Source organism: Hypoxylon fragiforme (assembly GCF_022984875.1).
Source record: "Hypoxylon fragiforme strain CBS 206.31 chromosome Unknown GGS25scaffold_1, whole genome shotgun sequence".
In the NCBI taxonomy this organism is placed as follows: Eukaryota; Fungi; Ascomycota; class Sordariomycetes; order Xylariales; family Hypoxylaceae; genus Hypoxylon; species Hypoxylon fragiforme.
Window position 1 is genome coordinate 1,689,616 of NW_026054756.1, and position 25,924 is coordinate 1,715,539.

At 49.6% G+C, this 25,924-nt stretch overlaps 9 protein-coding genes across 9 annotated transcripts; 4 read left to right on the plus strand and 5 right to left on the minus strand.

Annotated features, from left to right (window-relative positions):
• Window positions 1-207: 207 nt before the first annotated feature.
• On the minus strand, window positions 208-3,021 carry GGS25DRAFT_26522 (pre-mRNA splicing factor component-domain-containing protein). Its single transcript, XM_049257333.1, has 2 exons — window positions 854-3,021; window positions 208-785 (listed from the first exon to the last, which is right to left on the minus strand). Exons 1-2 carry the CDS (start codon window positions 2,864-2,866, stop codon window positions 456-458), a joined length of 2,343 nt encoding a protein of 780 aa, XP_049121275.1. The 5' UTR covers window positions 2,867-3,021; the 3' UTR covers window positions 208-455.
• Window positions 3,022-3,249: 228 nt separating this feature from the next.
• On the plus strand, window positions 3,250-6,545 carry GGS25DRAFT_469726 (uncharacterized protein). Its single transcript, XM_049259166.1, has 2 exons — window positions 3,250-5,904; window positions 5,964-6,545. Exons 1-2 carry the CDS (start codon window positions 3,413-3,415, stop codon window positions 6,421-6,423), a joined length of 2,952 nt encoding a protein of 983 aa, XP_049121276.1. The 5' UTR covers window positions 3,250-3,412; the 3' UTR covers window positions 6,424-6,545.
• A 1-nt stretch (window position 6,546) lies between these two features.
• On the minus strand, window positions 6,547-8,044 carry GGS25DRAFT_26580 (HIT-like protein). Its single transcript, XM_049257341.1, has 3 exons — window positions 7,656-8,044; window positions 7,089-7,507; window positions 6,547-6,844 (listed from the first exon to the last, which is right to left on the minus strand). The coding sequence occupies exons 1-3, from the start codon at window positions 7,785-7,787 to the stop codon at window positions 6,670-6,672; spliced, it is 726 nt and encodes a 241-aa protein (XP_049121277.1). The 5' UTR covers window positions 7,788-8,044; the 3' UTR covers window positions 6,547-6,669.
• Window positions 8,045-8,078: 34 nt separating this feature from the next.
• Window positions 8,079-13,147, minus strand: GGS25DRAFT_469729 (P-loop containing nucleoside triphosphate hydrolase protein). Its single transcript, XM_049259167.1, has one exon. It carries the CDS (start codon window positions 12,786-12,788, stop codon window positions 8,739-8,741), a length of 4,050 nt encoding a protein of 1,349 aa, XP_049121278.1. The 5' UTR covers window positions 12,789-13,147; the 3' UTR covers window positions 8,079-8,738.
• Window positions 13,148-13,831: 684 nt separating this feature from the next.
• GGS25DRAFT_26600 (uncharacterized protein) lies at window positions 13,832-14,263 on the plus strand. Its single transcript, XM_049257347.1, has one exon. The coding sequence runs from the start codon at window positions 13,898-13,900 to the stop codon at window positions 14,189-14,191; it is 294 nt and encodes a 97-aa protein (XP_049121279.1). The 5' UTR covers window positions 13,832-13,897; the 3' UTR covers window positions 14,192-14,263.
• Window positions 14,264-15,378: 1,115 nt separating this feature from the next.
• On the plus strand, window positions 15,379-17,673 carry GGS25DRAFT_26687 (MFS general substrate transporter). Its single transcript, XM_049257353.1, has 2 exons — window positions 15,379-16,424; window positions 16,514-17,673. Exons 1-2 carry the CDS (start codon window positions 15,848-15,850, stop codon window positions 17,431-17,433), a joined length of 1,497 nt encoding a protein of 498 aa, XP_049121280.1. The 5' UTR covers window positions 15,379-15,847; the 3' UTR covers window positions 17,434-17,673.
• A 139-nt stretch (window positions 17,674-17,812) lies between these two features.
• On the minus strand, window positions 17,813-20,003 carry GGS25DRAFT_527066 (MFS general substrate transporter; the record flags this gene model as incomplete). Its single annotated transcript, XM_049265060.1, has 4 exons — window positions 17,813-18,093; window positions 18,151-19,601; window positions 19,657-19,730; window positions 19,785-20,003. 4 exons carry the CDS (start codon window positions 20,001-20,003, stop codon window positions 17,978-17,980), a joined length of 1,860 nt encoding a protein of 619 aa, XP_049121281.1. The 3' UTR covers window positions 17,813-17,977.
• Window positions 20,004-21,051: 1,048 nt separating this feature from the next.
• GGS25DRAFT_469741 (uncharacterized protein) lies at window positions 21,052-23,081 on the minus strand. The gene is made up of 3 exons (XM_049259168.1): window positions 22,608-23,081; window positions 21,987-22,551; window positions 21,052-21,934 (listed from the first exon to the last, which is right to left on the minus strand). The coding sequence occupies exons 1-3, from the start codon at window positions 22,833-22,835 to the stop codon at window positions 21,477-21,479; spliced, it is 1,251 nt and encodes a 416-aa protein (XP_049121282.1). The 5' UTR covers window positions 22,836-23,081; the 3' UTR covers window positions 21,052-21,476.
• A 401-nt stretch (window positions 23,082-23,482) lies between these two features.
• GGS25DRAFT_516803 (ku70 protein) lies at window positions 23,483-25,539 on the plus strand (the record flags this gene model as incomplete). The annotated part of the gene is made up of 3 exons (XM_049263271.1): window positions 23,483-23,542; window positions 23,613-24,209; window positions 24,262-25,539. 3 exons carry the CDS (start codon window positions 23,483-23,485, stop codon window positions 25,537-25,539), a joined length of 1,935 nt encoding a protein of 644 aa, XP_049121283.1.
• Window positions 25,540-25,924: the final 385 nt, after the last annotated feature.

Sequence of the window (25,924 nt, forward strand, 5' to 3'; positions counted from 1 at the left end):
TGGTTGGGAGGGAAAGTGATGTTGGAAACGATTTGGGTAACCTGCCTATATATGATTGCTAGCTACCTAAATAGCTACTTAGCCGCCCCGTTATGTCTAGAAGATGGATAGATGATAATGTGGTTGGCTATGAGAAATAAAAAGGAGGCAAAAAACGGGGGGAATGGGAGGATCTATATTGTCACAATAGCATTGATTTTTAGCGTTTGGTTTGGTTTATTGGTACGGCGTTGCTTTTTCCTTTCGTCTCGAATTCGTGAGATTTCTTAAGAGTAGGATTTTTAAGTCAGTTTAGGTACTTGAAAATTCTGCGCTGCGTCGAGTGATTCCCCCTTTCCTTCTCCTTATGTTGCAGTCGTCGTTTGTGATTAGTAGTACAACATGTACTTATGCATGCCTGACTACGCCAATAATATACAATCTCTATGCCCCAAATCCCCTGTCCGGTGCTAAATTTAGTGATACCCATTAACGCCGCTCGTCAGGGCTTCAAGTTCTTCTTTAGTTTGGCGATATGCCTCTTGTGCCTCACGCTCCCTGCGGCTAACGTAGCCGACCTCCTCTCTCAGAGCTTCAAGCCGGCTTCTGGCGGCAATCTCCTCCGAGACGGCAAGCGTCTTGAACGCACTGAGGGCAAAATTGGCCTTCTCAAGTGCCTCGTGCGCCTCGCCCATCTTGGACCGCAGCATCTTAGCTCGGTGCTGATACCCTCCTAAATGGAGAGTAAGCTTCTTTTCCAGTTTGGCGCACTTTTCAACGGTTTCCATTGTAGACTCCTGCACTGACTGTAGAGAGTTGTTAGTACAAATTATAGATATAGACAATAAAAATGGAAGAGAGTTATAGTGCTTACTTCGAATGCTGCTTTCATAGCTGCCACCTGCTCTTCCTCTTCATCCTCTTCATAGCAACCAAGGCCGAGCAATAGCGCGTTGCTACCCTCTCGTTCCAAACCTGCCCGGACCTCTTCAGGGGTAGGTTTACTCTTAACCTCCACCAGGATCTGTAGACGGGCGTCGTCTAGCAAAGCATCATCAATCTGTGGTATTTGGACAGGATTGCTGCTAGGTCTTGAGTTCAATGACGGAAATTTGGCAGCATCGTTAGCGACGAGGAGGGCAGCTTCTCTAGCAATTTGCGCTTCTACAGGATCGGAAATTGAAGATGCTTGTTGCATTAGGGACTCGAAATCGACGGATTCTGGCCGAGGTAGCCCTCTTTGCATGACTTGAGTACGTCTCTTTCTCTCCAGTTGCTCCTGGGCTTCCCTGATAGCACGCTCTCGTTGATCACGTATTGCGGCATCTTCCTCCGTTTCCTCAACAACCATAATTTCTTGCTGATCTTCCGGTATTTCAAGCTCCCATTCTGTTTCCTTCGGTTTCGGTAAAGATGCAAGACTTTGTTTGAGATGATGCTTCGTTGATAATTCCCGAAGTCGCATATCGTTGGCCGCACCTCCAACCATGGACATCTCTCTGTCGCCTGCATTAAGCGCAAAGCTGTCTCGAGGTGTGCGTAATGGCGTTTCGCCTGGTCTTCGAGGCGTTGCTCCAGCACCATTCATACCAGCCCGCAGAGGCGTGGCTAAGGGGTTTGGTGTCGACACTACTTGTTTTCGAGGTGTGGCACCTTCAAATCCTGTCGAACTACTTCCTTCTTGTAGATCAGCATTCTCCCCCCCAAGCAAAGCCGATTGGTTCTCGGTTAAGGCCCGAATATTCCTTATTTCGTTTGCGACTCGATCTTCTTGGGGAGGGGCCATGGGTGTCCTAATCGGAGTTTGAGAGGTCAAGGTAGAATACGAGTTGACTAATCCTCTGGTAGCATCATTCTCGCTGGTCCGAGCAAGTATATTCGCTCGTTCACCCATCATGCCCATCTTAACGATATCCTCAAGTTCACCGTCGCTAACTTGAGGGGCTGGAAGAGCGAGTGCTCTTCTCTTGCTGCTTTGCTCAGCCTCTCGGATCTTTTGCATTTGCCCAGCCTTCAAGGCAGCTTGCATAGAGGCCGAAGGAGCATCTTTGTCGCTCTTCCGTTTCTTCCTGTCGGACTCATCCTCCTGCTCGCCCTTGCGCTTACTAGCAAGCTGATGTTTCCGGGGATCAAACGAGGCTCGTTGCTTTTCGTTTCGTACTTGTTCATCTGTAGTATCGTAGAAACCTTGGGTTGGTGCTTTCTCGAATGGGATGTCGGCGTTGTAGTCCATCTGCCCCTTCTTGCGCGTCACTACTTTGATGTTGATACCAGCTGTTTTGAGCTCCCGGCGCTTCTGTAAAGCTGCCAGTCGACGCGATTCCTCTTGTTGACGTTCTCGAGCTTTCCGCTTTGCCTTCTTACCTTGCGTGTTCGCCAAACGAGCACGCGCCTCACTCAACATTTCCTTTTCATCTTCATCGAGATCAATAGTGTCGGGCTTCGCAGGTTTGCTCTCAGGGTCTGGGTCGACCTCGCCCGGTCGAAGTCTTCGCACGTCGTCAGCTGTAGGTGCTTGGGTCTCGCCGCCTTCAGGTCCAGTAAGACCAAGGCCACCTGATTCTCGTTGTTCGGCTTCATCAAGGAGTTTCTGGTAGCGTTCGAGGCATTGGTTGGCGGTTCGACCGACAATGGGAGCGATGGTTCGCCATTGCGTGGGCATCAACTTGGCCAAATGAAGTAGCTTCTCATCCTCCTCTTTGCTCCATTCTATCTTTTTGATGCTTGGATCCAGCCATTCATTCCATCGCGCTTTACATTGCTTTGGAGTTTTTCGCGGTAGCAATGACGAGACACGCGCCCATTGATTCAACCCATATTTGGATACAGAAACCTTGAGGATTTCATCCTCAATGTTGGTCCACACTCCTCCTTTGACGACGGGCATATTTAATTGGGTTCGCGATCGAGATTTGGGAGGAGGTTGATGGTTGTGGCAACTAGAAATGTAAGGAAATTATCACGATGGCCAACATTTGTTGCAGAATTTACACGATGCCAACCTGGTTGCGAGGCGACTGATGATTGAAATCTTGGCTAAGAACGCGAGCTTTGTTAAAAGCGTAAAAGATGGGACAAAGCGGTTAAACATCGGGAAGTGATAGTCGCCCACTCTTTCTGTATCATGGACAGGGGTAGTAAATGTGGAGTGACATCCGTCATGTGTGGATCAATCTTGAAAGTACTTTGGTACCTACTAATTAGGTACGAAGTAGGTACAGTACTTACTTTGAATTGAGCCCCACCAAAACGCGCATCGAGTCGCGTCCCCCGCGTCGTCCAATTATATATTATATATTTTCTGTATTCACCAACTTGATTATTTTACAACGTACCTCGTAGATGTCTTCAAATAACAAGATACTCAGCTCAATTAAATTTACTATCTTGGACACTCGTCAACACCTACCGTCTTCAATTGGACCCTCTGAAAATGCCGCCTGCCTCATCTCCAGTAATCTATCCAGCCAGCTCCTCTCCTGTAGGCGTAATAAAGCGCACGAAATCACATCTGGCCCCTACCTCTCGGCCTCGCGCGAAAGCTGGCTTTCTAATTGACGATGACTCCGACGATGATGATTTACTGCAAGAGCCTGCGGCCAAGAGGCGCATGCTTAATAGTCCTAGCGAGCGTCTAGCTGCCGAGTCCACCGAGCCATCTTCACCTCCCTCATTGTCCTTAAATCATGGGCTTAAGGAAGTCCCATCAGTACCTCTCGAAACGACCTCGCAAACCCAAGATAGCCAGGAAAGAAGCCAACCACCCGCATTGAGCTCATTCGCGAGCTCAATTAACGCCACATCCATTTTCGATCGATTGACTTTCCATCAAAGACAGACTAATTTCAACGTTACAACATGTTCAGGAAAGACGATCAGCATCAAGGAGCGAAAGGCCGGTACTGGTGTCTCCTACGAGAAAATGGTTGCATCCCGGTCAAAGACAAAAGAAGGTCGAGCGAGGAAGAGTTATTATGGCATCGATATCCACGAATTAATAGAGACTACTACCAAGGAACTTGCCAATCGGCCCTCTAGTAACCCCATTACACCTGATGAGCCGATGCCCTCAGTTGAACCCGTAAAGAAGCCTAAGAAATCATTACTATGGACCGAAAAATACCGTGCGAAGAACTTTATGGACCTAGTCGGTGACGACCTCACAAACCGACAGGTGCTACGATGGCTAAAGAGATGGGACCCCCTGGTCTTCCCGGGAGTCTCTAAGGCAAGAACTGTTAGACGGCCGGGAGGGAAGACGGAGGCCGCAGAGGAAAAGCCTCACCGAAAGATCCTAATGCTTACCGGCCCACCCGGGTTAGGCAAGACCACACTTGCTCACGTTTGTGCGAGGCAAGCTGGTTACGAAGTTATGGAGATAAATGCTAGCGATGATCGCAGTCGAGACGTTGTGAAGAATCGGATTCGTACAAGTCTAGGCACCGAAAATGTCAAGACGGTACAAAAAAACAAACTTGGGAGCGAAAAGAACCAAAAAGTGGTCCGACCTGTGTGTGTGGTAGTGGACGAAGTTGATGGTGTGGTAACCGGCTCCGGTGGCACTGGAGAGGGTGGTTTCATCAAAGCTTTGATCGATTTGATTACAACTGGAGAGAAGAACGCCTCAGAACAAGAAACCACAAATCAGTACTCAGCACGTCGCAAGAAGAAAGGCGACGATTTTCGCCAAATGAGGCCGCTCATCCTTATCTGCAACGATGTCTACCACCCATCACTGAGACCGCTACGTCTATCGAATTTAGCCGAAATTATCCACGTAGGAAAGCCTACCGTGGATGCTGTCGTGACACGTCTCAAGTCAGTTTTTGAAAAGGAAGGTATTCCATGTGAAAAAGATGCTGCACGAAAGCTGTGCGAAGCAGCGTGGGGCATGAGCAGTGGCATCGACGCAAGGAGAGGCGCGGAGAGCACAGCAGAAGGTGATCTACGAGGCATTATGGTCGTAGGTGAATGGGTAGCCGGCCGTCTAAAGTCCGCATCCCTCAAGAGTCCACCATCTTTAACACGGCAATGGGTCGAACGAAATATTGTCCACGATCTAAGCCATGGCGGTGGTGGCGCGAGGGGCGTAGGTCGAGGCAATGTGAAGGATATCGTGACTCGAATTTTCCAAGATGGTGCTGGGTTCCCGAAGAGCAACGTGATGGTCGCAGCTCCAATATCGAAGTACCAAGATGAACAACCGCAAGCCCAACTGGGCTTCTCCGAGCAGCAAAAGAAATACGGCATGGAGCGCTTAAGGGAGATGGTAGAAACGAGTGGGGATGTGGACAGGGTAATAACAGATGTCTTTCTGGACTACCCAAATCACGAATTCAACGATGATTCATTCCTTTCTAAACCAGATGCGGCCTACGAATGGATGCATTTTCACGACACTTGTTCGTCGAGATTATTCGGCACTCAGAGCTGGGAACTAGCCCCTTATCTCTCTCAACCTATTCTTGCATGTCATCACTTATTTGCGTCGCCTATAAAACGCGCGAATCTAGGCTACGATAGGAAATGGGGCGATACTGGAGACGAGGCACCACCGTTGCCCTTTTCAGGACCCAGAGCCGATTTTATCGCTCGCGAGTCCGAGAAGGAAAATCGCGCAATGCTTCAAGGGATACAAGATCAATTACCGCCCACACTTTTGCGTGCCTTCCGCAGCGCCGAAGAGATTGCGACGGAATTCTTGCCGTACCTCATACGCCTAGTATCTCCGGATGTGAAACCTGTAGTTGTGGGAGGTAGCGGAGACCAGAAGGGCACAGCGAGTGTCCGGAAAGACACCGAGAAGACTATGGTGAAGAGGGCTGCAGATGTCCTAGCCGAGGTCGGTATCGAACTCCAGCGAGGGAAAATCGAGAGCGAGTCCCCGTTCAGCAGGGGGGCGCAGTGGGTGTATCGCATGGAACCGTAAGTCTAGGATGCTTTCACTGTTATTATATCGGAGCTGTCAACTAATCATCTTATAGCGATCTCGATCTGCTGTCTACATTTGAGACCTCGGCAGCCGTGGTTCATGGCACACTGGCACCGACGCGCTACGCCGTTCGCCAAGTATTAGACCAAGAACTACAAAAGGCGAAGCTACTACGGGAGAACTCGGCAAGACAGGCGCGCTTCCGAGCCGGTAACCCTCATGCTACAGCCGCGGAGGATCCGCTGATTTTGCATGACAAGGAGAATGTCAAGGCTGCTAAGATGCCGAGACTACCTATGCTCGGGGTGAAGAAGGACTTTTTCGGTCGCATCATCGAAAAACCAGATTCGCGGGCGTTGAGGGATATTAACGGCAATAGTAGACCTAACAGCAAGGCGGGTGATGGCTCGTCCGGCAAAAGTGAGGGCAAGGTATGGGTCACATTTCACGAAGGCATGAATAATGCGGTGCGGAAACCCCTATCGCTGGACGAGCTGCTTAGGGGTTTGTAGTGGGTTGGGAATATCGGCCCTTACCTACCTACATTTAGATACGGATAGGAGCAATATATTCTTTACGCAGGAAGGCATATTTACAATGTCCAGGATCTATCGTAGCCTTGGACGCGAGGAATTCACTGCTGGTTAATACAAATGCCTATTGATGAAGCTAACCCTTACCTCGTCGCGTGTTGTCCCGCTTTCTCGGCTGAAATCCATCGGTAGATACCTAACCTAGTAATTTGGCGGGTGTAGCTGTCACCTATCCGCCCCTTGCATCGCTTCTAGCACGCCGCGGAACATCCTCGCCTCCGATTCCATCTCCTCCGCCGACCGCGGGTGCCGCTCCGAGTCCTCGATGCTCTGGAACGCACCGCCCGCCTCCGGCCTATCGCCGAGCTGCGAGCGGAGCCTTTTCAGTTCGCGGTCCCATCTGTCATTTGATTTGGTGGTTAGCGCATCTCGTCTTTTATCTCTACTCACAAGCCAAGAAGTGTTTTTGCTTTAGATGGGTAGATGGATAGATATATCGTTGCTTGTTCCGTCTAGACTACCCTAACCTAGTAGAATGGAAAAGAATTTGGGGGGGGGGGGGGGGGGGAAGGGGGGAGGGGTTATGGACTGGAATTGAGCACTATGGGTTAGGGTTAGGGTGAGCGGGGAAGGGATCATCGTACAAAGCACCGCCGACATTCCCATCCTCGGCAGCCATCGACTCGTAGATCTGGTCCCCCGGCCCGGCCTCCTCCTTCGCGGTCGCGCCGCGGATCCGCGGGATCACGTGCACGTGTAGGTGGGAGACGGTCTGCCCCGCCTCGACGCCGTCCTGGATCGCGATGTTGAAGGCGCCGGCCTCTGGACTGCGGGCTGCTGGCGTGTTGTTGTTATTGATTGACGCATCTGATTGTTGTGAGGTAAAGTAGTGCCACGCGAGCATGCGCTGCACGCGCTGCACGGCCTGGAACAGATCCGTCAGCTCCGGGGCCGTAAGCTCGGTGAGTCGCCGGTGCGGCTGCCGCGGACACACTAGGACGTGGCCGGGCAGCAAGGGCTTGAGGTTGACGAGGGCGAAGGAGTGGGGGGTTGTGAGGAAGACCTGAGATGTTAATTTATTAGTTGGTTGGTAAATCAATCAATCAGTCAGTTAATTTAATTTAATTGCCGCAATCGTAATCTGAGAATTGATTCCATCCTACTTCTCATTTTGTGATTGGGTGCTTTGTCTGGAGATGTGAGCTTCTCACCTGAGATGTGACCTCAAACGGGCCAAAGTGGATAGGGCCGGCGGATCGCGATGAAGAAGTCATGGTTCGGGTTCGGGGAGCGCTAGCAGAGATGAGGTCGATTATTATGGCCAGGCTGCCTTTTCGTAGCATGGCCTTGAAGGTTAGGTACCTAGGCAGTAATTGGAGATCTTGGTGCTATCGCGTGATAGCTGTTGTGATATTTATATGTAGTACTACATGTATGTATTCGGGTTGATGTTTGGATGTTTTTTACGGCCTATCATACGTCTATCACACATAAATTGTATGTATGTACCGACATTATGTAGCACTACTACGTACGCTACTTACTAGACACATTAGTATATAAGTAGTAAGCATATTTGATTGAACTTTTGCGGTTAGAGTGAGATTATTTAGAGGTGTGCAGGCGTTGCACCTACCTACATGTACATAAATCCTTTCTTCTTATGGTCATTCAACTTTTAGTCACCATTTTCACATGTGAATTACATCAGCTAGTACGACAGCTAGCTTTATAAGCTTTATATTGACGTAATCATGGCTACGTCAAACACTTATCGTACCTATATTATATAAGCGAGACACAAGCGCATCGGGTCTAGTAACCCGTGTGCAACTCGTAAGTTTGAACAGCGCGTCGCCAACAAGCCTGATGCTAAAATCGAGTAGAGCAATGCATTGTCGACTCGTGGCTGATATCTCGTGGTTGGGAGATAAATAGACACGTTCTCGAAGCACCATCCTCAAGCTTCCAGCCACGACGCAGACCTTATCCTCCAAAGACGGGTCGTGGTCAACCCTATTACGGGACAGAGACGGATAAAGGACGACGATGCAGACATAGCCCATCGCACAAGGGTTACAGGCCATACCAAAGAGTTTTTTGGTGGCGTGTATGACACATCTTGTCAACAGTGAAAACAAAAAGGGGCTTCAGGGGCATCGGGGTACTGCCGAGCAGAAAGGCCAGGGCGAGGACCCCCAAGCTACGGACCTCCTAACCTCGCTGCAAAAAGACATCATGAACGACATATGCAGCAAGGTATCGCTGTCGATGGAAGGGGTCGGTGAGAACTTTCAATAAAAATATTCCTCCTTTATGCCTATCTCATCGCACATGCTCCTAAAAATACCCCCTTCCTGTCCCCATAACTCGATCGGTGAATCCAACTCCATAATTTGCCCTTGATCCAAGACACAAATCCGATCGTATCTCAAGACCGTCTGCAGCCGGTGCGCTATTGTAAGTAGCGTCCGCCCTGAGAACACCTTATTCATCACCTCCTGTATCCGCGCATCCGTCTCCATGTCGATGCACGAGGTCGCCTCGTCGAAGACGACGATCTGCGTGTGTTGTAGGAGCGCGCGCGCGATGGCGAGGAGTTGTCGCTGCCCCTGGGAGAAATTCGCGCCGTCTTCTTCGACGGTGGTGTCGAGGTGGACGGATGATGGTGATGATATTGCACATGTATTGTTACTGGTGTTACCTGTGCCCCCCTTGATCCCAACAGCTTGAAGCGCATGCCATAACTCCATGTCCGTGTGTTGGTCAAAGGGGTCTAGGCTCGACCGTACAGTCCCCCGGAACAAAACAGGGTCCTGAGGAACGATGGAGATGCGTGACCGAAGGGTAAGTAGTGGGACTTGTGATATGTCTAGGCCGTCGACCGTGATGCTGCCTTGGGATGGTGAGAGTAAGCGGAATAGAGCGTTGATGAGAGAAGACTTGCCGGCGCCGGTGCGTCCGACGATGCCGAGTTTCTCGCCACCGGGAATGTCCATGTTCAGGTTATTGAGAACGGCTGGCAGCTCGGGTCGATAGTAGACATGGAGATTCATGATGCTAATGTTGCCCCCATTCGGCCAAGTATCGGGGATCTTTGGTAGCCCTGATGCAGATACCAGCTGGTAGGGTTCTGTGGGCAAGTCGGTACAGTGACGATGCAACTGCTGCAGCGAGTTCATAGATTCTTCGAGGTCCCCGAGCTGCTGCACGATAAGCTGGATATTGATCCGCAGGGCCAGGACGCTGGACAGGGCGACACCGGATATACTTGGGTTCGCCTGGCCCACGCCAAACACAATCAGCAGACCGGTCGTAAGGACCATGGTGACCGCCGTGAGGTCTAGCCAGACGGCGAGCCAGCGTTGCGCGCCGGCTGAGAGAAAGACCGCCGCGTTCATGTCGTCGATGGCGTCGTGGACACCTCGCAAGAAGCGGGCCTGCATGCCATATGCTCTGATCGTCTGAACTCCCAACACCGACTCGGAAAACCGCGAGAACATGACTCCTCGGAAGGATGACTCGTAGCCCTTGAGCTGTCTCTCAGTCGACCTATAGTACGCCACCACATACAGGAACCCAGCCGCAACGGGGACCAGCGCGATGGCGATCACCGGGAAGTAGTAGACGAGCAAGATACACACGCTGGACACGATTGCGCCGGAGAACAGGAACCTGCACAGCGCCTCGGGCAGCTGCTGGTCCACGACCTCGGCGTCCTGCATGAACAGATTCACAAGCTGGCCCAGGGGCTGCGTGTCGTGGAACGACATCGGCGCGCCGACGACCCTGGCGATGGCGCGGTCGAGGATGTTCCGGCTTGCTTGGATGCCGACGACCGAGATGCTGACGGCGAAGTACAGCAGCAGGATGGTCTGGGCCACTGCGAGGAGGATGTAGAGGGTGATGTATTGGTTCCTCGTGAGCCAGGGGAAGCGGTTAGAGACCCAGAAGGAGAGCCAGATGTTGGTCAGCAGGCTGGTGCCCTGGGCGAGGAGGAGTAGAATGATGGATAGGATCACGTCGAAGAGGTGCCCGGAGCATTGTGCGTATGTTGAAAATCCGTTGAGTAGCCCTTTGGATTTCTTGGCTGTTTTATCGCTGTTGTCGTCCTTTTCTCCGTGCCCGCTGCCCTTAATTCGGCTTGTCGGTGAGGTTTCACGATGGGAAGACGTCTTGGTTCCGCAAGTCTCCTTTTTTATTCCACTTTGCGTGGTAGTGGTAGTAGCAGTAGCTAGCATAGCCCGAAACTCCGGCTCCGTTGCAACAAGAGCCGCGTGCGTGCCCACGGCTCTGATGCGTCCGCCATCCATCCATATGATCCTATCGCACCCGCGGAGGGTATGTTGCTGGTGCGTGACAAGGATCCTAGTTTTCTCCTTCAGCAGGCCGCAGATAGCCTCCCGGAATAGATGCTGTCCTACGTGGGCATCAACGGCTGATAGTGGGTCGTCCAGGAGAATTAAGTCGCTGTCGGCGTATATGGCTCGCGCCAGGTTAACCCGCTGTCGCTGGCCGCCGCTGAGGCTGATCCCTCGTTCCCCGATTTCTGTCTCGTCGCCGTCGGCCAGGCTCTCGATGTCGACGGTTAGCGCGCAGGACTGGACGACTCGCTCATACAGGTCGCGGTCCAGGGGCTTGCCGAAGAGGATGTTGTCTTTGAGGGACGCGCTTTGGATCCACGGTGTCTGCGCGCACACGGATCGCGACCGGGCCCCTATTCTCACTTCGCCGCCGGTCTTCGTCATCTGCCCCGCGAGCGCGCGGAGCAGGGAGGTCTTTCCCGATCCGGTCGCGCCGACTACGGCGACGAGCTCGCCACGGGGAATGGAGAGGTGGATGTTTGTCAGTGAGAATGGTACTCTGGGTATGCCACCTTGGGATTGGCTGGCTTGCTGAAGAGGAGCGGATTCGCTCCAGATGAAGGTACCCTTTTGCACGCGGACTGCCGAGTCCGAGCTGTACCAGTCCCAGATTGTATCCTCCACAAACTCTTCGGCTAGTAAGAAGTCTTGTAGCCGTTTCAGGGCGGTCCAGCCTTCCGAGATCTGTCTCGCGGAGACGGAAAAGGAGGCGAGGGGCACGCGGAGGGTGTTGAATATGACGAGGGAGGAAAATGCCGTCGAGACCGTGAGCTGGTGGTCGGCCTTCGCGTAGACCACAAGCGAAGCGACGGATGCGAAGACGGGGAGACAAGTCGAGACCGCGTACACGGCGTCCTTGGTCAGGAGAAGTTGGACGATAACCCGCAGTTCTTTCGTCCGAAACTTGTCCAGTTTCTTCAGCAGGTAGAGCTCCCATGCGTTGTACTTGACAAATCGTATGTGCCGTAGGACTTCCTGGGTCAGGGAGACGCGAGAGTTGGTGAAGCTCCGGAGAGTGGTCTGCCGTTTGCCGACGAACTTGACTGTGAATTGCAATACCACAATTCCAGCCAAGAGCAGCCCGATTCCGGGAAGCGCCGAGTAAGTGAGATTGTACAGGACAATGGCGCTGGCGAGGATAATGGTGATAGGGGCAGTCCAAAACGGATGAACGGCCCTCGCTGCCTGGTCGACACGGCCAGTGTCGGAAGACATGAGATTTATGACAGACTTAGCGTCCTCGCAACCTTCATCGGCGCTCTGAACATGTCTAACATCCTTAGAAGACTCATGGGGTTTTCGGAGCGGCCCTGAGATCTTCATGGCTTTCTTGAGCATCGCCACAACCAAGACACTTCTGACCTGTGTGCCTAGCAGAAATCCATGGTATGACGATTGGTTTACGCCGACGCCCTGGACGAGTTGCAAGAGTAGTAGGCCGAGGACAAGCCCTAGCCCATTCCATGGCGGCGGTGGGCCCTCCACCGTGTTGTCCCCTCTCGATTGGGCATCGGCGGCCTCGTACCGATTAGTGACGAACAACAGGAGCAGGTGTAGGACAAGCGGGATACCGACCTGGCAGAGGGAGGCGACGAGCTGCCAGGCACCGCTGATCCAAAACTCTCGCGCGAAGGTATCGTATAGAGCGAGCACCAACGGATGTTTGCGATCCCGAGCCCGGCGATGAAAGGATGCCTCGAATCGGTTGCTGAGAAGCCGGTTGCTCCTTGCCGGATCTACGAGCCAGATATCGGTTGGTTCCAGAGGCCTTCGGCGTTCGATGGATAAGAGGGGTTTCATCCAGCTAAACGTCAGTCGGCTGAACCAGCCGGCTGAAACTTCGGGGCATGTTGATCTCTGTGATGGGACTGGTGGAGTCGTTTTGGGCTTGAAATTGTAGGTTCTACGATACCACGGTATCTGTGAGTCGATATCTCCTCGATTGGCTTCTTGTGTAAGTGCATGTTCTGGGGCTTCCATTAAGTAGGTTTTTGAATAGCTAGCTAGAGAGTCTCCCTGGTGGTGTAGTTGTGACAGTAGGTGAAATTACAGTGATAGATTGTTAACGGTGACCTTGAACGCTCTACGAAGTGTCCACAGCTCGAGATGAGGATTCTAGGTGATAGACGTGTGTTGAGGGTTGAGGATGATGGAGATCTTACCTACCTAACACTGTTACTTTACATATATGAAGTGTTTACAGATAATTACAGTACTACGAGGTCACAGCTAGCTACTCGGTTTATCTATCCAGGTGAGTCAGTGTCTCCATAGAAACACTCCATAGAAGCACTCTAAGTGCTTTGCGGTTGTTACCGTGTAGATAGCAAACATGTTCCTATTCAGACGCGTATTTAGCACGTGTGGTGGATTGGTAGATCAAAACCAACAGAACAATGGCGAGAACTACCTAGCTATTAGACTAGTTCACTAGATACAAGGCGAGGCAGAGGATAGTGGACAATGTTTCTGGTAATACACAGTAGGTATAGCAAGGCTCCGGTATGGATTGGAACTCTTCAACGACACAATGAACGTGACTCAGTAGTCAGGGTACTACATACTGTACTCGATAGGCCCGCCCGTGCTGTCGACATTAAAAGACAGAATCTAAATCCATAATAGTAAAACTTTACAACAGCTGAATATCACCCACCAAAAGTCAATTTCTATTTGGCTGCATGGAAACTTTGGAAATGGCAGGCAACAAAAGAAAACCACCTAACGAAACTTAAGCAGAGCTTTACAATATTTAAAATCTCAGTGCTGCCAAAACCTGATCCTTTTCCACATCCATTTCCAAATATCCTATACAGCTTCTCGCCCTTCACATTGTCTTACCCTACAACATCTACAACATCTACAACATCCGCTACAACATCCGCTACAACATCTAAAAGCCCAGAATACACTTCCCCTACTTCTACGCCATCAATGCCCAACAAAGACTCGAACAAAGAAAGCCTCGGCTCGAATGCCGTCACCAAGGAAATAGATCATAAAACAATAACGCGTGAAGAAATCAGGAGACAGGGCCTTGAGGCCTACGAAAGGTTGCTAAAGATGAGTTATGAAGAGCAAGTAAATATATGCCCATGGTTAAATGGAACATTTCGGATAAGTGTGTCGAGTTGGCCCCGAATATAAAAGAATGTGATAAAACAATACACATCTCCTTCTCTCCACGGGGAACCCTAGAGACCAATAATGAATCTACACAGAATGTAATGTTCTTTATCAAAAAGACCGGGTATTTGAAGCAATGGATAGTTAACAGCAATAACAAAATTCATGATGCTCTCTGGGCAGAGGATATAGATTTATGGGGATATCCTCTCACGACTCACGAGGCGGAACCTAGAAGACGCAGAAGAAAGGATTAATACGCACATACGCGACAGAGGACTGGGTTCTACGTGTTTGGCAGACATATACACATAAGTCGTCTTTGTTCCATGTGAACCCCCAGGTAGACCCTTGACACCAGGTACCTATATGTAGTTTGATTAGCATTAATTTCTAAAGGAAGAAGTTCGATGCGTTGAGGACATATCTACTTTGTAATTGTAGCCGTCACAACAACTGCATCAAACATCGAGTAAAAGTATTGAGTGGGTGAGTACCTAGAAACCTAGATAAGCTGGCGAGAGCTTGCCTAACTAGTTTAAGGTGAGTAAATGCATTGGGAGGATTATATAGGTAGGTCTGGAAATGCTGCATTTATAAAGAAACGACTTATTGCATTTGAATATACATTAGTATCAATGGGTGTTCTACGAAATTCTTGCCGAGGCCATCATTGGTGGCGCACCCCCTATTGGATACCCCTATTTTTCGCTTGGCTACGGCGTGAATACACCACATACTTTAACAGTCCAACGGAATCAATGGGACGTTATTTTACACAATTGATATTATCGTTTTATTCAATGAATGTGTTTTTTTTTGTTTTTTTTTATATATATAATTCTTTGGCAATTTTATGCTCATGTTTAATTAGAATGGCTGGCTGACATAAGACTATAACCTCCCCCCCCCCTAATTGAACTTGAATATATTGACATTTGTATGCACCCTGAGTACAAAGTAGGTATGTACCTAGTACGGTAGCACCCAGGCACTATGTACTCCAAGAACCAAGATTTTGCACCAACCACATAGACCGACTATTGACCAGACTGTCAGATCTGTCATTGATGTGGGTAATGAAATAGTTATAACTACCCTAGGTATGGTACTAGTGGAGAATATTAAAGAGCTAGCTTACTATCTCACTGGAGATACGGAATTGGCGAATGAGAGAGAACGAATGCCTCCAACATTCACGTCACGGCTATAGTTACCCTTAGCTGTTATAGTCGATTCCTATATGTATGTGACACGATTACTATCGGCAAACGGCGAAAGAGCGGGAATAGAAAAAAGTCGGAAGCGGTGTTTGCATTATGTAGAATCTGAGAGAAAAAGCTATTAGGTAACAGCAAGTTCGGTGGTTGGTTATTGAGAAGGCAAGGGGGCAAGTCAGAGTTCAATCCCACCTACTGTAGCTAGCAAAGCTGCAATAACTTACCTAACACTAGGCCTGTGTCGTTCGTTATCTTCCCCCGGTCATTTCATCATGGAAGTGAAGGGGTAGTTAGTAAATAAAAATTTTTATTTAAGCTTCATCAATGACCTTTGTTCAACGTTGTTTTTGGACAAGAAACACAGATTTACCTATTCTGTCCATTATATCAAGACTTGACGCCGGAAGCGAGTCCACAATATTACACGCAGGTGTGAAGAAAAAAAAAAGTAAGAAAGAATAACAACCCAAGAAAGGGAGAAGAAAAAAAAGGAAAAAGAGAAGGCATATTACCTACCTACATAGGTAACTCTAGTCTAGGTATTAGAAGCCAAGCGAAGAGCCTTAACAAGCGTCTGAAGTGGTCTTTCATGTTTATATCCATATAGTTACTTGCTTATATTCCTGCCTATCATCATCGATATTTATATTTATATTTAATTAGGGCAACAAATACAAAGGGTCATTCCTTTCCATGACCCTCACGCCGAAACATGCAGATGACAGCTGCCTCATAAATCAAACTGTCCCGACGGGGATCTTCGTACCTCTGTCGGAGCACATTGACGAAAAGAGTCACCTCCACAAAACTAAATCCAAACCCAGTCCAACCCCCCACCCCAGTCCGGCCGATGAAGACCGTGACACCGCTGCAAGCGAGGTAGGCCGCTCCCGCTCCATTGAAAATGCTGCCGCCGCCGAGCCCCCCTCGTCGCCCGACAGCAGCGACAGCGACGTCGGGGAGGACGACGCCGACTTCCCGGAGGGCGGGCTAGCGGCCTGGCTCGTCGTGCTCGGCTCCTTCTGCGCCATGGTCTCGGTGTACGGGCTCATCAACTCGGCCGCCGTCTTCGAGTCCTACTTCTCCACCCACCAGCTCGCCGACTACGACTCCTCCACCATCGGCTGGATCTTCAGCGTCTACCTGTTCACCGTCTTCTTCGCCGGCATCCAGGTCGGCCCGCTCTTCGATCGCGGCGGCCCCAGGTGGCCCGTTGCCGTCGGCAGCCTGCTCGTCGTCGCGAGCCAGCTGCTCCTCGGGTTATGTACAGGTAAGAAATTTTGCTTTGCTGCCCCCTCTCCCCCCCCCTCATTCCCTCCACTACCTACCTACTTTATACTAACAACTTCCGAAATCCAGAATACTACCAAATCCTCCTAACCTACTCCGTGCTCGGCGGCCTCGGCGGCGCCCTGCTCAACGTGCCCGCATACGGCGTGATCGCGCACTTCTTCAAGCGGCGGCGCGGCCTCGCCACGGGCCTCGCCTCGACCGCCGGCTCCATCGGCGGGATCCTGTTCCCCATCTTCCTGCAGGCGGTGCTGCCGCGGCTCGGGTTCGCGTGGAGCACGCGCATCATCGGCTTCATGCTGCTGTTCCTCTCGGCCATCGCCAACTTGCTGATCCGCTCGCGCCTGCCGCCGAGCCGGCACCCGCACTCCGTCATGCCGGACTGGTCGCTGTTCCGGGACCTGCGCTTCAGCTTCTGCTGCGCGGGGCTGTGGTTCATGGAGTGGGGCATCTTCACGCCGCTGACCTACATCGTCTCGTACGCCGCCGCGCACGGCCAGGACGCCACCGACGCCTACACCCTCTTAGCTTTACTCAACGCGGGATCCTTCGTCGGCCGCTTCCTCCCGGGATTCCTCGCCGACCGCTTCGGCCGCTTCAACATCATCACGCTGACGAACGCGCTCTGCGTCGTCACCATCCTCGCCTTCTGGCTGCCCGCCGCCGACTCCCGGCCCATGCTGATCGTCTTCGCCGTCACCTTCGGCTTCGCCTCCGGCAGCAACCTCGGCCTGTACCCCGTCTGCATCGGCCAGCTGTGCGAGGCCCGCGAGTACGGCCGCTTCTACTCCACCGCCATGATGACCGGCAGCTTCGGCACCCTCACCAGCCTGCCCATCGCCGGCGCGCTCCTCAGCATCGGCAAGACCGAGGAGCAGGGCTGGATGGCGCTGATCCTCTTCGCGGCGCTCTCGTACACCATCGCCATGTCTTGCTTCCTGGGAGCGCGGGTGTTGGCGGTGAGTTGGAGGATGAAGGAAATATACTGAAAGGAAGAAAAGGGGGGAGGGCGGTTTACTTTGATCATCGGTATTGTTCGGGAGGAAATCAAAACAACAAAGAACTGTGGAAGGCGAGCAAGGAACAACAGGGGGGAAAAACGATACACACGGATTATATTCCATGTCCATATTCAGGTAAGCCTCGTATACATCCTGTTGCGTCTGAAGCACAGGGGCATATTTGGCTACATACATATACATAGGGAGGTAAACGACCAACCACCCGACGTATTTGATACACAATTGCTTAAGTCTAAAAGTAATACAAATATATCATATATCGCCCCGTGGCCCATCAACTCTAATGTTAGTCCATCCGAGCGGTACTCCTAACGCCAGCCTATCTATTGAGGTCTCATACATGTGTAGGTAGGTGTTTAAACCGTCTTATATAGGTACTTAGGAAATATGACAAAACCCGCGAAAGGTCGCGAGACGTAATGAGGCACAAAACCTAAATACAGATAGCCAGGGCCTTATGTAATATATGAACTGCCTACTTTGTATGGGTGCTTGGATAAGTACGCATCGTTTATATCCGTGGTAGGGTCTCGCTTTGGACTTCTTCGTCGATCATGATATCGGGATTTTGAGGATCGCCAGGGATGCGAACTGGTACTGCGACATAGCCATCCTCCTTCAAGTGTACTGGACGAGTGTTAGATAGCCCTGATTAATTAAGAGGAACTTGATGCATATACTTACTATGAGGTCTCACGAAGAAACTTCCGACCGTGGCGAGCCCGAATAGGGAAGCAAGGAGGACAAAAAATGCTTGCGGGAAGGTCTCTACTGTGCCGGCGTATATTCCGTTGAAGAGCGCAGGGGCAAAAACTCTACCAAGGGCGTGGAGTAATCCAATGGCCCCTAGTAAAGATCCTACCTGCTCGGCGGGGACATGTTTCGTGGTTGCGCTTTGAATAGTGGCACTTGCAAGACCGCCAAAGGCTGTCGCTAGACCACACAGTATAAAGAGCTCCTCTCGGCGGACGAATATATAGCCGGCAGTACCTAACCCGTCGCTGAGAAGAGCTACTCGTATGAGCCACAAGTCCAGGTTATCAGCACCCGAGTTTGTCTCATCCATGCTGGTATCGGCGCCTTCGCGTTGCCGGCGTCGTAGTGGTAATACACGGAATACATAGTTGATTACCGGAAGGATAAAAAGTAGGATTACGACGCGAACCATGCTTACGATGGACACGAATCGTGAAGCCTCCAAAGTCCCCCAGTCAAATATGTACTCAGAATATAACACAATGACTGTCCCGGCCCCCATTGCTGTAGATAGGATGATCGTGTCGATGAGAGCAAGAAGAATCAGATTTCGCCGTAGGGGACCGTTATTGCGTCCACTCGGAACGAGTATTCTCAGGGGCGCCAGTGGATTGGCGCTCAGGAGCGCTGGCAGCCATGTCGCAGTATAATCATCGAAAAATGAGGTAACACGTGGCCCAACAAAGGTCTTGACCGAACTTGGAAGTCCTGATCTTAGCTGTATCACCGTAGCTTCTCGTTCAGCCCGATGTTTCTCGCGCGCGGCCATTTGACGTTTCTTTGAGATCGACTCGGGGAGAATGAACCAGAAATATAGAATAACCAAGGTATGGCAGCCGAGGACGACGTAAAATATCGAAACCAATGATCCAGTCCATGTAACGAAATAACCTGCGAGGAGAGGTCCAAATGCAATTCCAGTAAATAGACAAGCATGCAGATAGCCGATATGCACTCCACGTCTGGATGGGGGAGCGGTATCGCTGGTATAGGAGTGAGCCAAGACGCTGCCCGCAGTAAAAGAGCCCGCGATTCCATCAAAGAAAGCGCCCAGGATCAACCAACGATAATCCACAGTGTCAGGGAACTTCGCAGCCAAGATAGTGACGACCTCATTCACTAGACCACCGCATGAGGCCATCACCATGAGTCGTTTTCGGCCATATCGATCGGATAACGAACCCAACTTGGGTGCCGTGAGGGCACTGAGCGCACCAGTGAGAGCGCTTATCACGAGCGTAAAAGTAGCGACGTTCTTCTGAACCCGAGGGTCCTTACATTGCCGATTGTCGCCACCCAAGACCAATGGGGGATATGAAAAGTTGGGATCGATTAGGTGACGCTCGGCGAAATAACTGCGACATACCAAATCAACAATTCTAAGGAGGGTCATGATTATTAGCGGCATTTCATAGATGGGACTGGATGGCTTACAAGTTCACCTTGGGCACAATGACGCCTCCGAATGCAAGAGAGAAAAGAAAATATGGACCGAGAAGCCAGTAAATCTAGGCCCAAGGTCAGCGTCTTTATCGTTTGAACTTCATTCACATCAAGCATACCGATGGTCTCCGCCACCATGGGAGGTCTATGAATTCTTGGTGTCCTCTCCAGCTTTCCCCTCTCATCCTATTACTACTGTCATTTGTCCCATTACTCCTGGCGCCCGCGCCGACAAGAGGACTTGTTTCAGTTGACCCTTCCCGGCGATCTTCCTCCTCCTGGTCTATAAGTATAATCTGCCTATTATCCTTCCCCACGGATTGCGCTTCGCTCCTCATTTTGGCGATGTATTTAATGCGCAGCGACAGTGGCAGTCGCAATCGCGATCGCAGTCGAAATTTAGGCGTTGCTAACGACTTCGAGTCGCGTCGCTTTCTACGGGAATACTAAGTCATATACTGGGCTAACTTGAATGTTGGGTACGTAGGGTATAGTGAAGCGCAATGCATAAATAATACGATTCGGTAGGTATTGCTAAGGGTGATATTATTTCGGATCCAACGGACACCGGATCTTTCAGCTAGGTATGTAGATATCGACTTCAGCAACTTGTGGAGAGGAAGAGGAAGAGAGGGAAGTTGGATTGCTCCATGTCCGGAGTTTAAACCTAGTAGATATTTGTTTGAGACATTGGCCTACATAGTACATAGGAAGCAGGTATGTACCAAAAGTGAATGATGTTGTAATGGGGATGCTAGACCAAAGCTTGCCTTGGCTGAAGCCCGACGGTCTAATGTCCAAAAGGTGCTAGGGTTAATGAGACAAGCCCAGGGAGAGATAGAAACCGACGGGAGACTAAATTGGGAAGACAAGAAGTAAAGTTCGCTTTATCACCGAATCCTGTACCGTATCTTTGGGTTTAATGCGGGTCTGCCTATCCCATCTCATCAAACAGTACAATACACGTGTAGAGGTCATACTATGATACCAGTGACAAACCTTGAATGCAACCTTAAATCACTCAATTGATATGTAACTACATAGTAATTCAATGTTGATAGGTATCGGAGGTGGGTATCCGTGGCGTGGCGTATTGAAAATCCCCCAGATTTAACTTGAAGTTTGTTAATGTACCCAGTACCTAATCAGGGCAAATGCTGGTTCCTGAATTGCAGATTGGTAATCATATCAATGATGCATCCATTGATATGCAATCTTATCTTTTCATCGGCTCAACTACATACATGTACATATTGATACGATGTTGTAGAATACCCGTACAACAAGACGAACACTTTGGATATTATAAAAGGGATAGATAATAATAATGCATTACAAGGTCTCGTCACAATGCGAAAATGCTGAAATCACAGCCAACACATCGATGACGTATCCCGTTTGGGGGGGGGGTAACTTCTTATAAGGAGTCGGAGTTCAGTTGATGTCCGATAGCCGACTCGAAACCAACCAGTATCATCTCGGGCATTTATGTAAATGCAGATAAGCAAGCACACGTTGCACATACAGTTGAGGTGTTCAATGTTGCCTAGAAAGACATTGCTGACATTGAGCATTACATATGCATCATATCCTCCAAATATCCCTTTTCATCTACCCAGCCATATGAATCGTACAATTCCAAACACGTAATAATTCTACAAAGACCCGGTGATCAAATAGCAAGTCTAGCCTAGTAGAACATTGAGATGGGTAATTGTCTGATATATAAGTATAAAATATAAAAAACCAAAAAAGCCTTATTAAAGGCTTTAGAGAAAAATGTTGGCATTGCATTAGTCATGTACTCTATGCTACGCTGCGACTGTGTTTTGCTGCCCAAGGAAGAATTTCTTCGACTCGGTACATCGTTCACTTTTACAGCCAGGGCATCTTAGACCCATTTGGTACGAGCATGTAACGCCGCTGTCCAAATGGCTCTTAGCAAGGTTCGCAAGTGCGTCGATAAATATGGGATTGCCGTTTAAGCTTTCCACTCGCTTGACCGTATCGGCGTGTCCCGACTCCCCAATCACCTCCTTATCAAGCTCAAAAAGGGTCTCAATATGATCAGATGTGAATGCAATGGGGATAAGGACGAGATCTTTCTGCCCTTTTGCGATATATTCCTCGACTGAAGTCTGAGTCTGAGGGCCTAGCCAGGGCTGAGGACCAACTTGCGATTGCCAACATAACCTGTAAGGATTAGAGAATTTCAGACGCTGCATAACAGCATACACTGTGGCAGCAACTTCGGCTGGATACGGGTCACCTAAAGATGTGTCAGTTAACTTCATCCTGACTTCTTTATTTTTCACCATTACCTCTGTTGACAACTGTCATTGGCAGGCTGTGCGCTGAGAATAACAGGATCACCTGCTTTCGCCGCTCTTCCGGGTATTCTGCCAGCTTCTTCTCAATGTTGCTGGCAAAGGCCTCTACCAAGCCGGGATGCACTGGCCATCGATCAATGACGCTCCATTGAATCGGACCCGTCTTATCCTTGCCCTCCAAGCGTTGCCTCCATTTCCATAATTCATTAATGCTGCTTCCTGTCGTTGAGCAAGAGTATTGGGGATATTGTGTATACGCAACAGCTCTTCCGCCTTTGCCGTTCCCGAAACCGTCTGCGAGTAGTCTGCTGTACATCTCTTCGGTCAGAGGATTAGCGTAGCGAAATGCGACGTATGGCTTATGGGGTGCTGTCTCGGGTGATATCCGGTCGAGAATCTTGCACATTTCTTCGTTTTGGTATTCGGACCATTTTCGAATGGGCGACCCACCCCCGATCTCTGCATACTGTTTTTGAATTTTGGGTGTTCTTCGCTTCGAAATGAATGCGCCAATGTAGTTTTGTAGCCGTCCCAGTGGTATCAAATCACCATCTGCCTAATCGTAGATTAGAGTTATGCCGGAAAGTGCGGCAGCATGTGAATGAGACATACGAACAAGCGACTCAAAAAGTCCCCGACCTCATCTACAGTTGAGGGGCCGCCCATATTGAGAAATACCATAGCAGTCGGACCTTTCGAACCAACCGAATTTTGTGTAACGGGTGGCACCGGCGTTGCGAATGATCTCGTCTGTAACCAAGTGCTCTTTAAGAATCGGCTCACAGTCGCAGGACCAGCTGCTCTACGTGAGAGTTGTGCGACAGAATGCCGCGTGGCCATGTTGAACGAATTCTATTATCTCTAGCAATCTGCTAAATAAAAACCCTGGGAAGTAATATTCAATGAATCTTTATTTTTTTTTGTGAGTACTGCACGGTGGAAACTAAGAACGAATGTGTCTCAATGGGAAAATTAGCTTCAACTTGAAGCAATACTTTACGTAGGAGCTACCTGGTATGTATTATCGATGACAGTGATAGAAATTCGGGTCTGGCCATCCGAGCTCCCGGGTCGGTTATTACTATTATTGGACGGGCCAATGAAACTTGCTCAATTGCCTAGCAGTGCTGGGCAGCCTGGGCGCTGCTAGCACTTCTGGAAGCAACTTTAATTCACTATTGTCTTACAAGAGTCACCTGATAGCGCGATTGCCTAAGCCCTGAGCCACTTTACATCCTACTACCCTACGTATTTCATGTACACTTGTACGCGTTAAACCGCGACAGCTGCCTAAGTCTAACCCCAATCCTATTAATTCTAATCCTAACTCTAAGCCATAGCCAAGCCTAGGCACCTACTCACGTTCGATCACCACAAGCCATTAAGTATAAAGAGTAACACAACAATTTCTTTTCTTTTTTTCTCATTCATACATGCCGTCCGAACCTATTACTTTACCTGATCGGGGTAAAAGCTCTAGGCCCATCATGGGAGACCCCCATGAACAAAAAGAAGAGGAAGACGAGGAAGACGAGATTGGTGAACAGGTATTTTTCTTATCTCATATTAGCCCATTACTATTAGTGATAGACAGACGTTAAAGCTCATATAATATAGGACTTCAACGCTCAGAAAGATGCCCTTATATTCGCCATTGATGTTAGCAAGTCAATGCTGCAACCACCTCCTGCGTCAGATGACAAGAAGGCAGATAAAGACCCCCCAGTATATGCCGCGCTGAAGTGCGCCTACCAGCTGATGCAGCAACGAATCATATCTAACCCGAAGGATATGATGGGCATCATACTCTTCGGCACTGAAAAGACCAAGTATTTGGATGACCAAAATCTCCGTTATCCACATTGCTATGTCTATACAGACCTTGATGTCCCTGCGGCTGAAGATGTGAAAAATCTTAAACAGCTTGTGGAAGAGGATGAGGATGTTGATGATGTCCTCGTTCCATCTAGCGAAGGAGTCCACATGTCGCACCTACTCTTTCTAGCCAAAAATATATTTGCCATGAAGGCCCCGAATTTTAGTTCACGGCGACTCTTCATCGTTACGGACAACGATGAACCTGACAACGACGATAAACAGACTAGAGAGTCCGCCGCGAATCACGCGAAGGATTTGTATGATCTAGGCGCAACTATCGAGCTTTTCGCAATCACTCGCGATGACCAGAAATTCGACTTCAGCAAATTTTATGATGTAGGCCTCTTCTGCCAATTCCGAATTATTGAATTCCTCTAATACAAAATAGGATATCATCTACCGAGACCCAACTACTCAGGAGGCGCACCCAGGGTTGATATCGACATCTAAACCGGCTAACGGCCTTACACTTCTTAATTCACTCATCTCGAATATTAACTCTAGGCAAACTCAAAAGCGGGCGTATTTCAGCAACATGGCTTTCGAGATCGGACCTGGACTGCAAATCTCGGTCAAGGGGTATATGATATTGAAAAGGCAGACCATAGCCCGGAGCTGTTTTGTCTGGCTAGATGGAGAGAAGGCGCAGATAGCCTTAGGTGAAACTGCCCATATCGCCGAGGACAGCGCCAGGACAGTTCAGGTTGGTGAGGTGAAGAAAGCCTACAAGTTCGGTAACGAATTTGTTTACTTCAGTGAAGATGAACAAAAGTCGATCAAGCAGTTTGGAGGCCCGATTATTCGAGTGATTGGGTTCAAGGATAGGTCCCAGCTAGGATTCTGGGCATCTATGGATAAGTCAATCTTCATCTTCCCGACCGAGGATGGCTTCGTCGGTTCCTCGCGTGTTTTTACTGCCTTATGGCAGAAATTACTGAAGTCTAAGAAGATTGGCATTGCGTGGCACGTGGCACGAGCGAACGCCCACCCTAGGCTGGTTGCTATTATTCCTTCTAGGGCACAGTCTGATCACAGGTCAGGTATATATTCCGTACCCGCTGGGTTGTGGCTTTATCCGATACCGTTTGCAGACGACGTGCGTGAGGGGCCTGGGCAGATCAACTTGATTCGAACTACGGACCAATTGACAGACAAGATGAATAAAATCGTTGGGCAATTGCAATTACCAAACGCCGCTTTCAATCCATCAAAGTACCCAAACCCCGCACTTCAATGGCATTACAGGATTCTTCAAGCCCTAGCACTTGAAGAAGAAGTACCTGACAAACCTCATGATACCACGATCCCCAAGTACAAGGCAATTCATAACCGGTGCGGTGAGTACATTCAGGACTGGTCGCGAACGGCAGACGATGTCTTAGGCATGGTGAAAGATGCCAAAGCTATCAAACGCGAAATGGAGAACGAGGACGAAGAGGACGAGCATAGGCCAGCAAAGAAGTCGAGAACAACGACGACGAAAGCAAGTGCCAGCAAAGGAGGATTCGATAATGCCGAATTAAAGAAGAGATATGGGGATGGCACGTTGTCAAAGCTAACGGTAGCTGACCTAAAGCAAATTCTTGATGACCGTGGACTAGACACCAAAGGGCTGAAGAAGAGCCTTGTTGAGAGATTGGAAGAGTGGATCGAAAGGAATATGTGATTCACCTACATGCTGAGTAGTAGCAAGTACCTAATAGGGAGCTGGAGACATACGCCGAAGCTAAAGTCTGTACTGATGTGTACCATGATAACGAAAGCTCAGGAGTTAGGAGTGATGATTGACCTACAGTACGTACGTATGTATGTATGTGTGTATGTAGATTAGACGAATACGAAAATGACTGTATTTTTTCTACGAAGTATCAGTGAATTGGTGAAGCCTGTTCTTATCGTTGATGTCCTGAGGGCCTTTTCGACAAATTTGCGATATCTCATTCAACATTGAAGTTGCTACCTAGTACTTGCGTATGTAGATACTTGGTACCAAGGTAGTTACCTAGTCACGTGAATGATACTACAGACATCGGACCCATAACTAAAGAGTG

Bases quoted from the DNA above. Each gene is read 5' to 3' on its own strand.
- GGS25DRAFT_26522 (XM_049257333.1), bottom strand. From the start codon at position 2,866: ATGCCCGTCGTCAAAGGAGGAGTGTGGACCAACATTGAGGATGAAATC. The intron at 786-853 runs GTAAGCACTATA...AACTCTCTACAG, and splicing joins CTATGAAAGCAGCATTCGAA to TCAGTGCAGGAGTCTACAAT.
- GGS25DRAFT_469726 (XM_049259166.1), top strand. From the start codon at position 3,413: ATGCCGCCTGCCTCATCTCCAGTAATCTATCCAGCCAGCTCCTCTCCT. The intron at 5,905-5,963 runs GTAAGTCTAGGA...ATCATCTTATAG, and splicing joins TGGGTGTATCGCATGGAACC to CGATCTCGATCTGCTGTCTA.
- GGS25DRAFT_26580 (XM_049257341.1), bottom strand. From the start codon at position 7,787: ATGCTACGAAAAGGCAGCCTGGCCATAATAATCGACCTCATCTCTGCT. The intron at 7,508-7,655 runs GTGAGAAGCTCA...TTAACATCTCAG, and splicing joins CGTTTGAGGTCACATCTCAG to GTCTTCCTCACAACCCCCCA. The intron at 6,845-7,088 runs GTACGATGATCC...ATCAAATGACAG, and splicing joins GGGAATGTCGGCGGTGCTTT to ATGGGACCGCGAACTGAAAA.
- GGS25DRAFT_469729 (XM_049259167.1), bottom strand. From the start codon at position 12,788: ATGGAAGCCCCAGAACATGCACTTACACAAGAAGCCAATCGAGGAGAT.
- GGS25DRAFT_26600 (XM_049257347.1), top strand. From the start codon at position 13,898: ATGCCCATGGTTAAATGGAACATTTCGGATAAGTGTGTCGAGTTGGCC.
- GGS25DRAFT_26687 (XM_049257353.1), top strand. From the start codon at position 15,848: ATGACCCTCACGCCGAAACATGCAGATGACAGCTGCCTCATAAATCAA. The intron at 16,425-16,513 runs GTAAGAAATTTT...TCCGAAATCCAG, and splicing joins GCTCCTCGGGTTATGTACAG to AATACTACCAAATCCTCCTA.
- GGS25DRAFT_469741 (XM_049259168.1), bottom strand. From the start codon at position 22,835: ATGGCCACGCGGCATTCTGTCGCACAACTCTCACGTAGAGCAGCTGGT. The intron at 22,552-22,607 runs GTATGTCTCATT...ATCTACGATTAG, and splicing joins ACTTTTTGAGTCGCTTGTTC to GCAGATGGTGATTTGATACC. The intron at 21,935-21,986 runs GTAATGGTGAAA...ACACATCTTTAG, and splicing joins AATGACAGTTGTCAACAGAG to GTGACCCGTATCCAGCCGAA.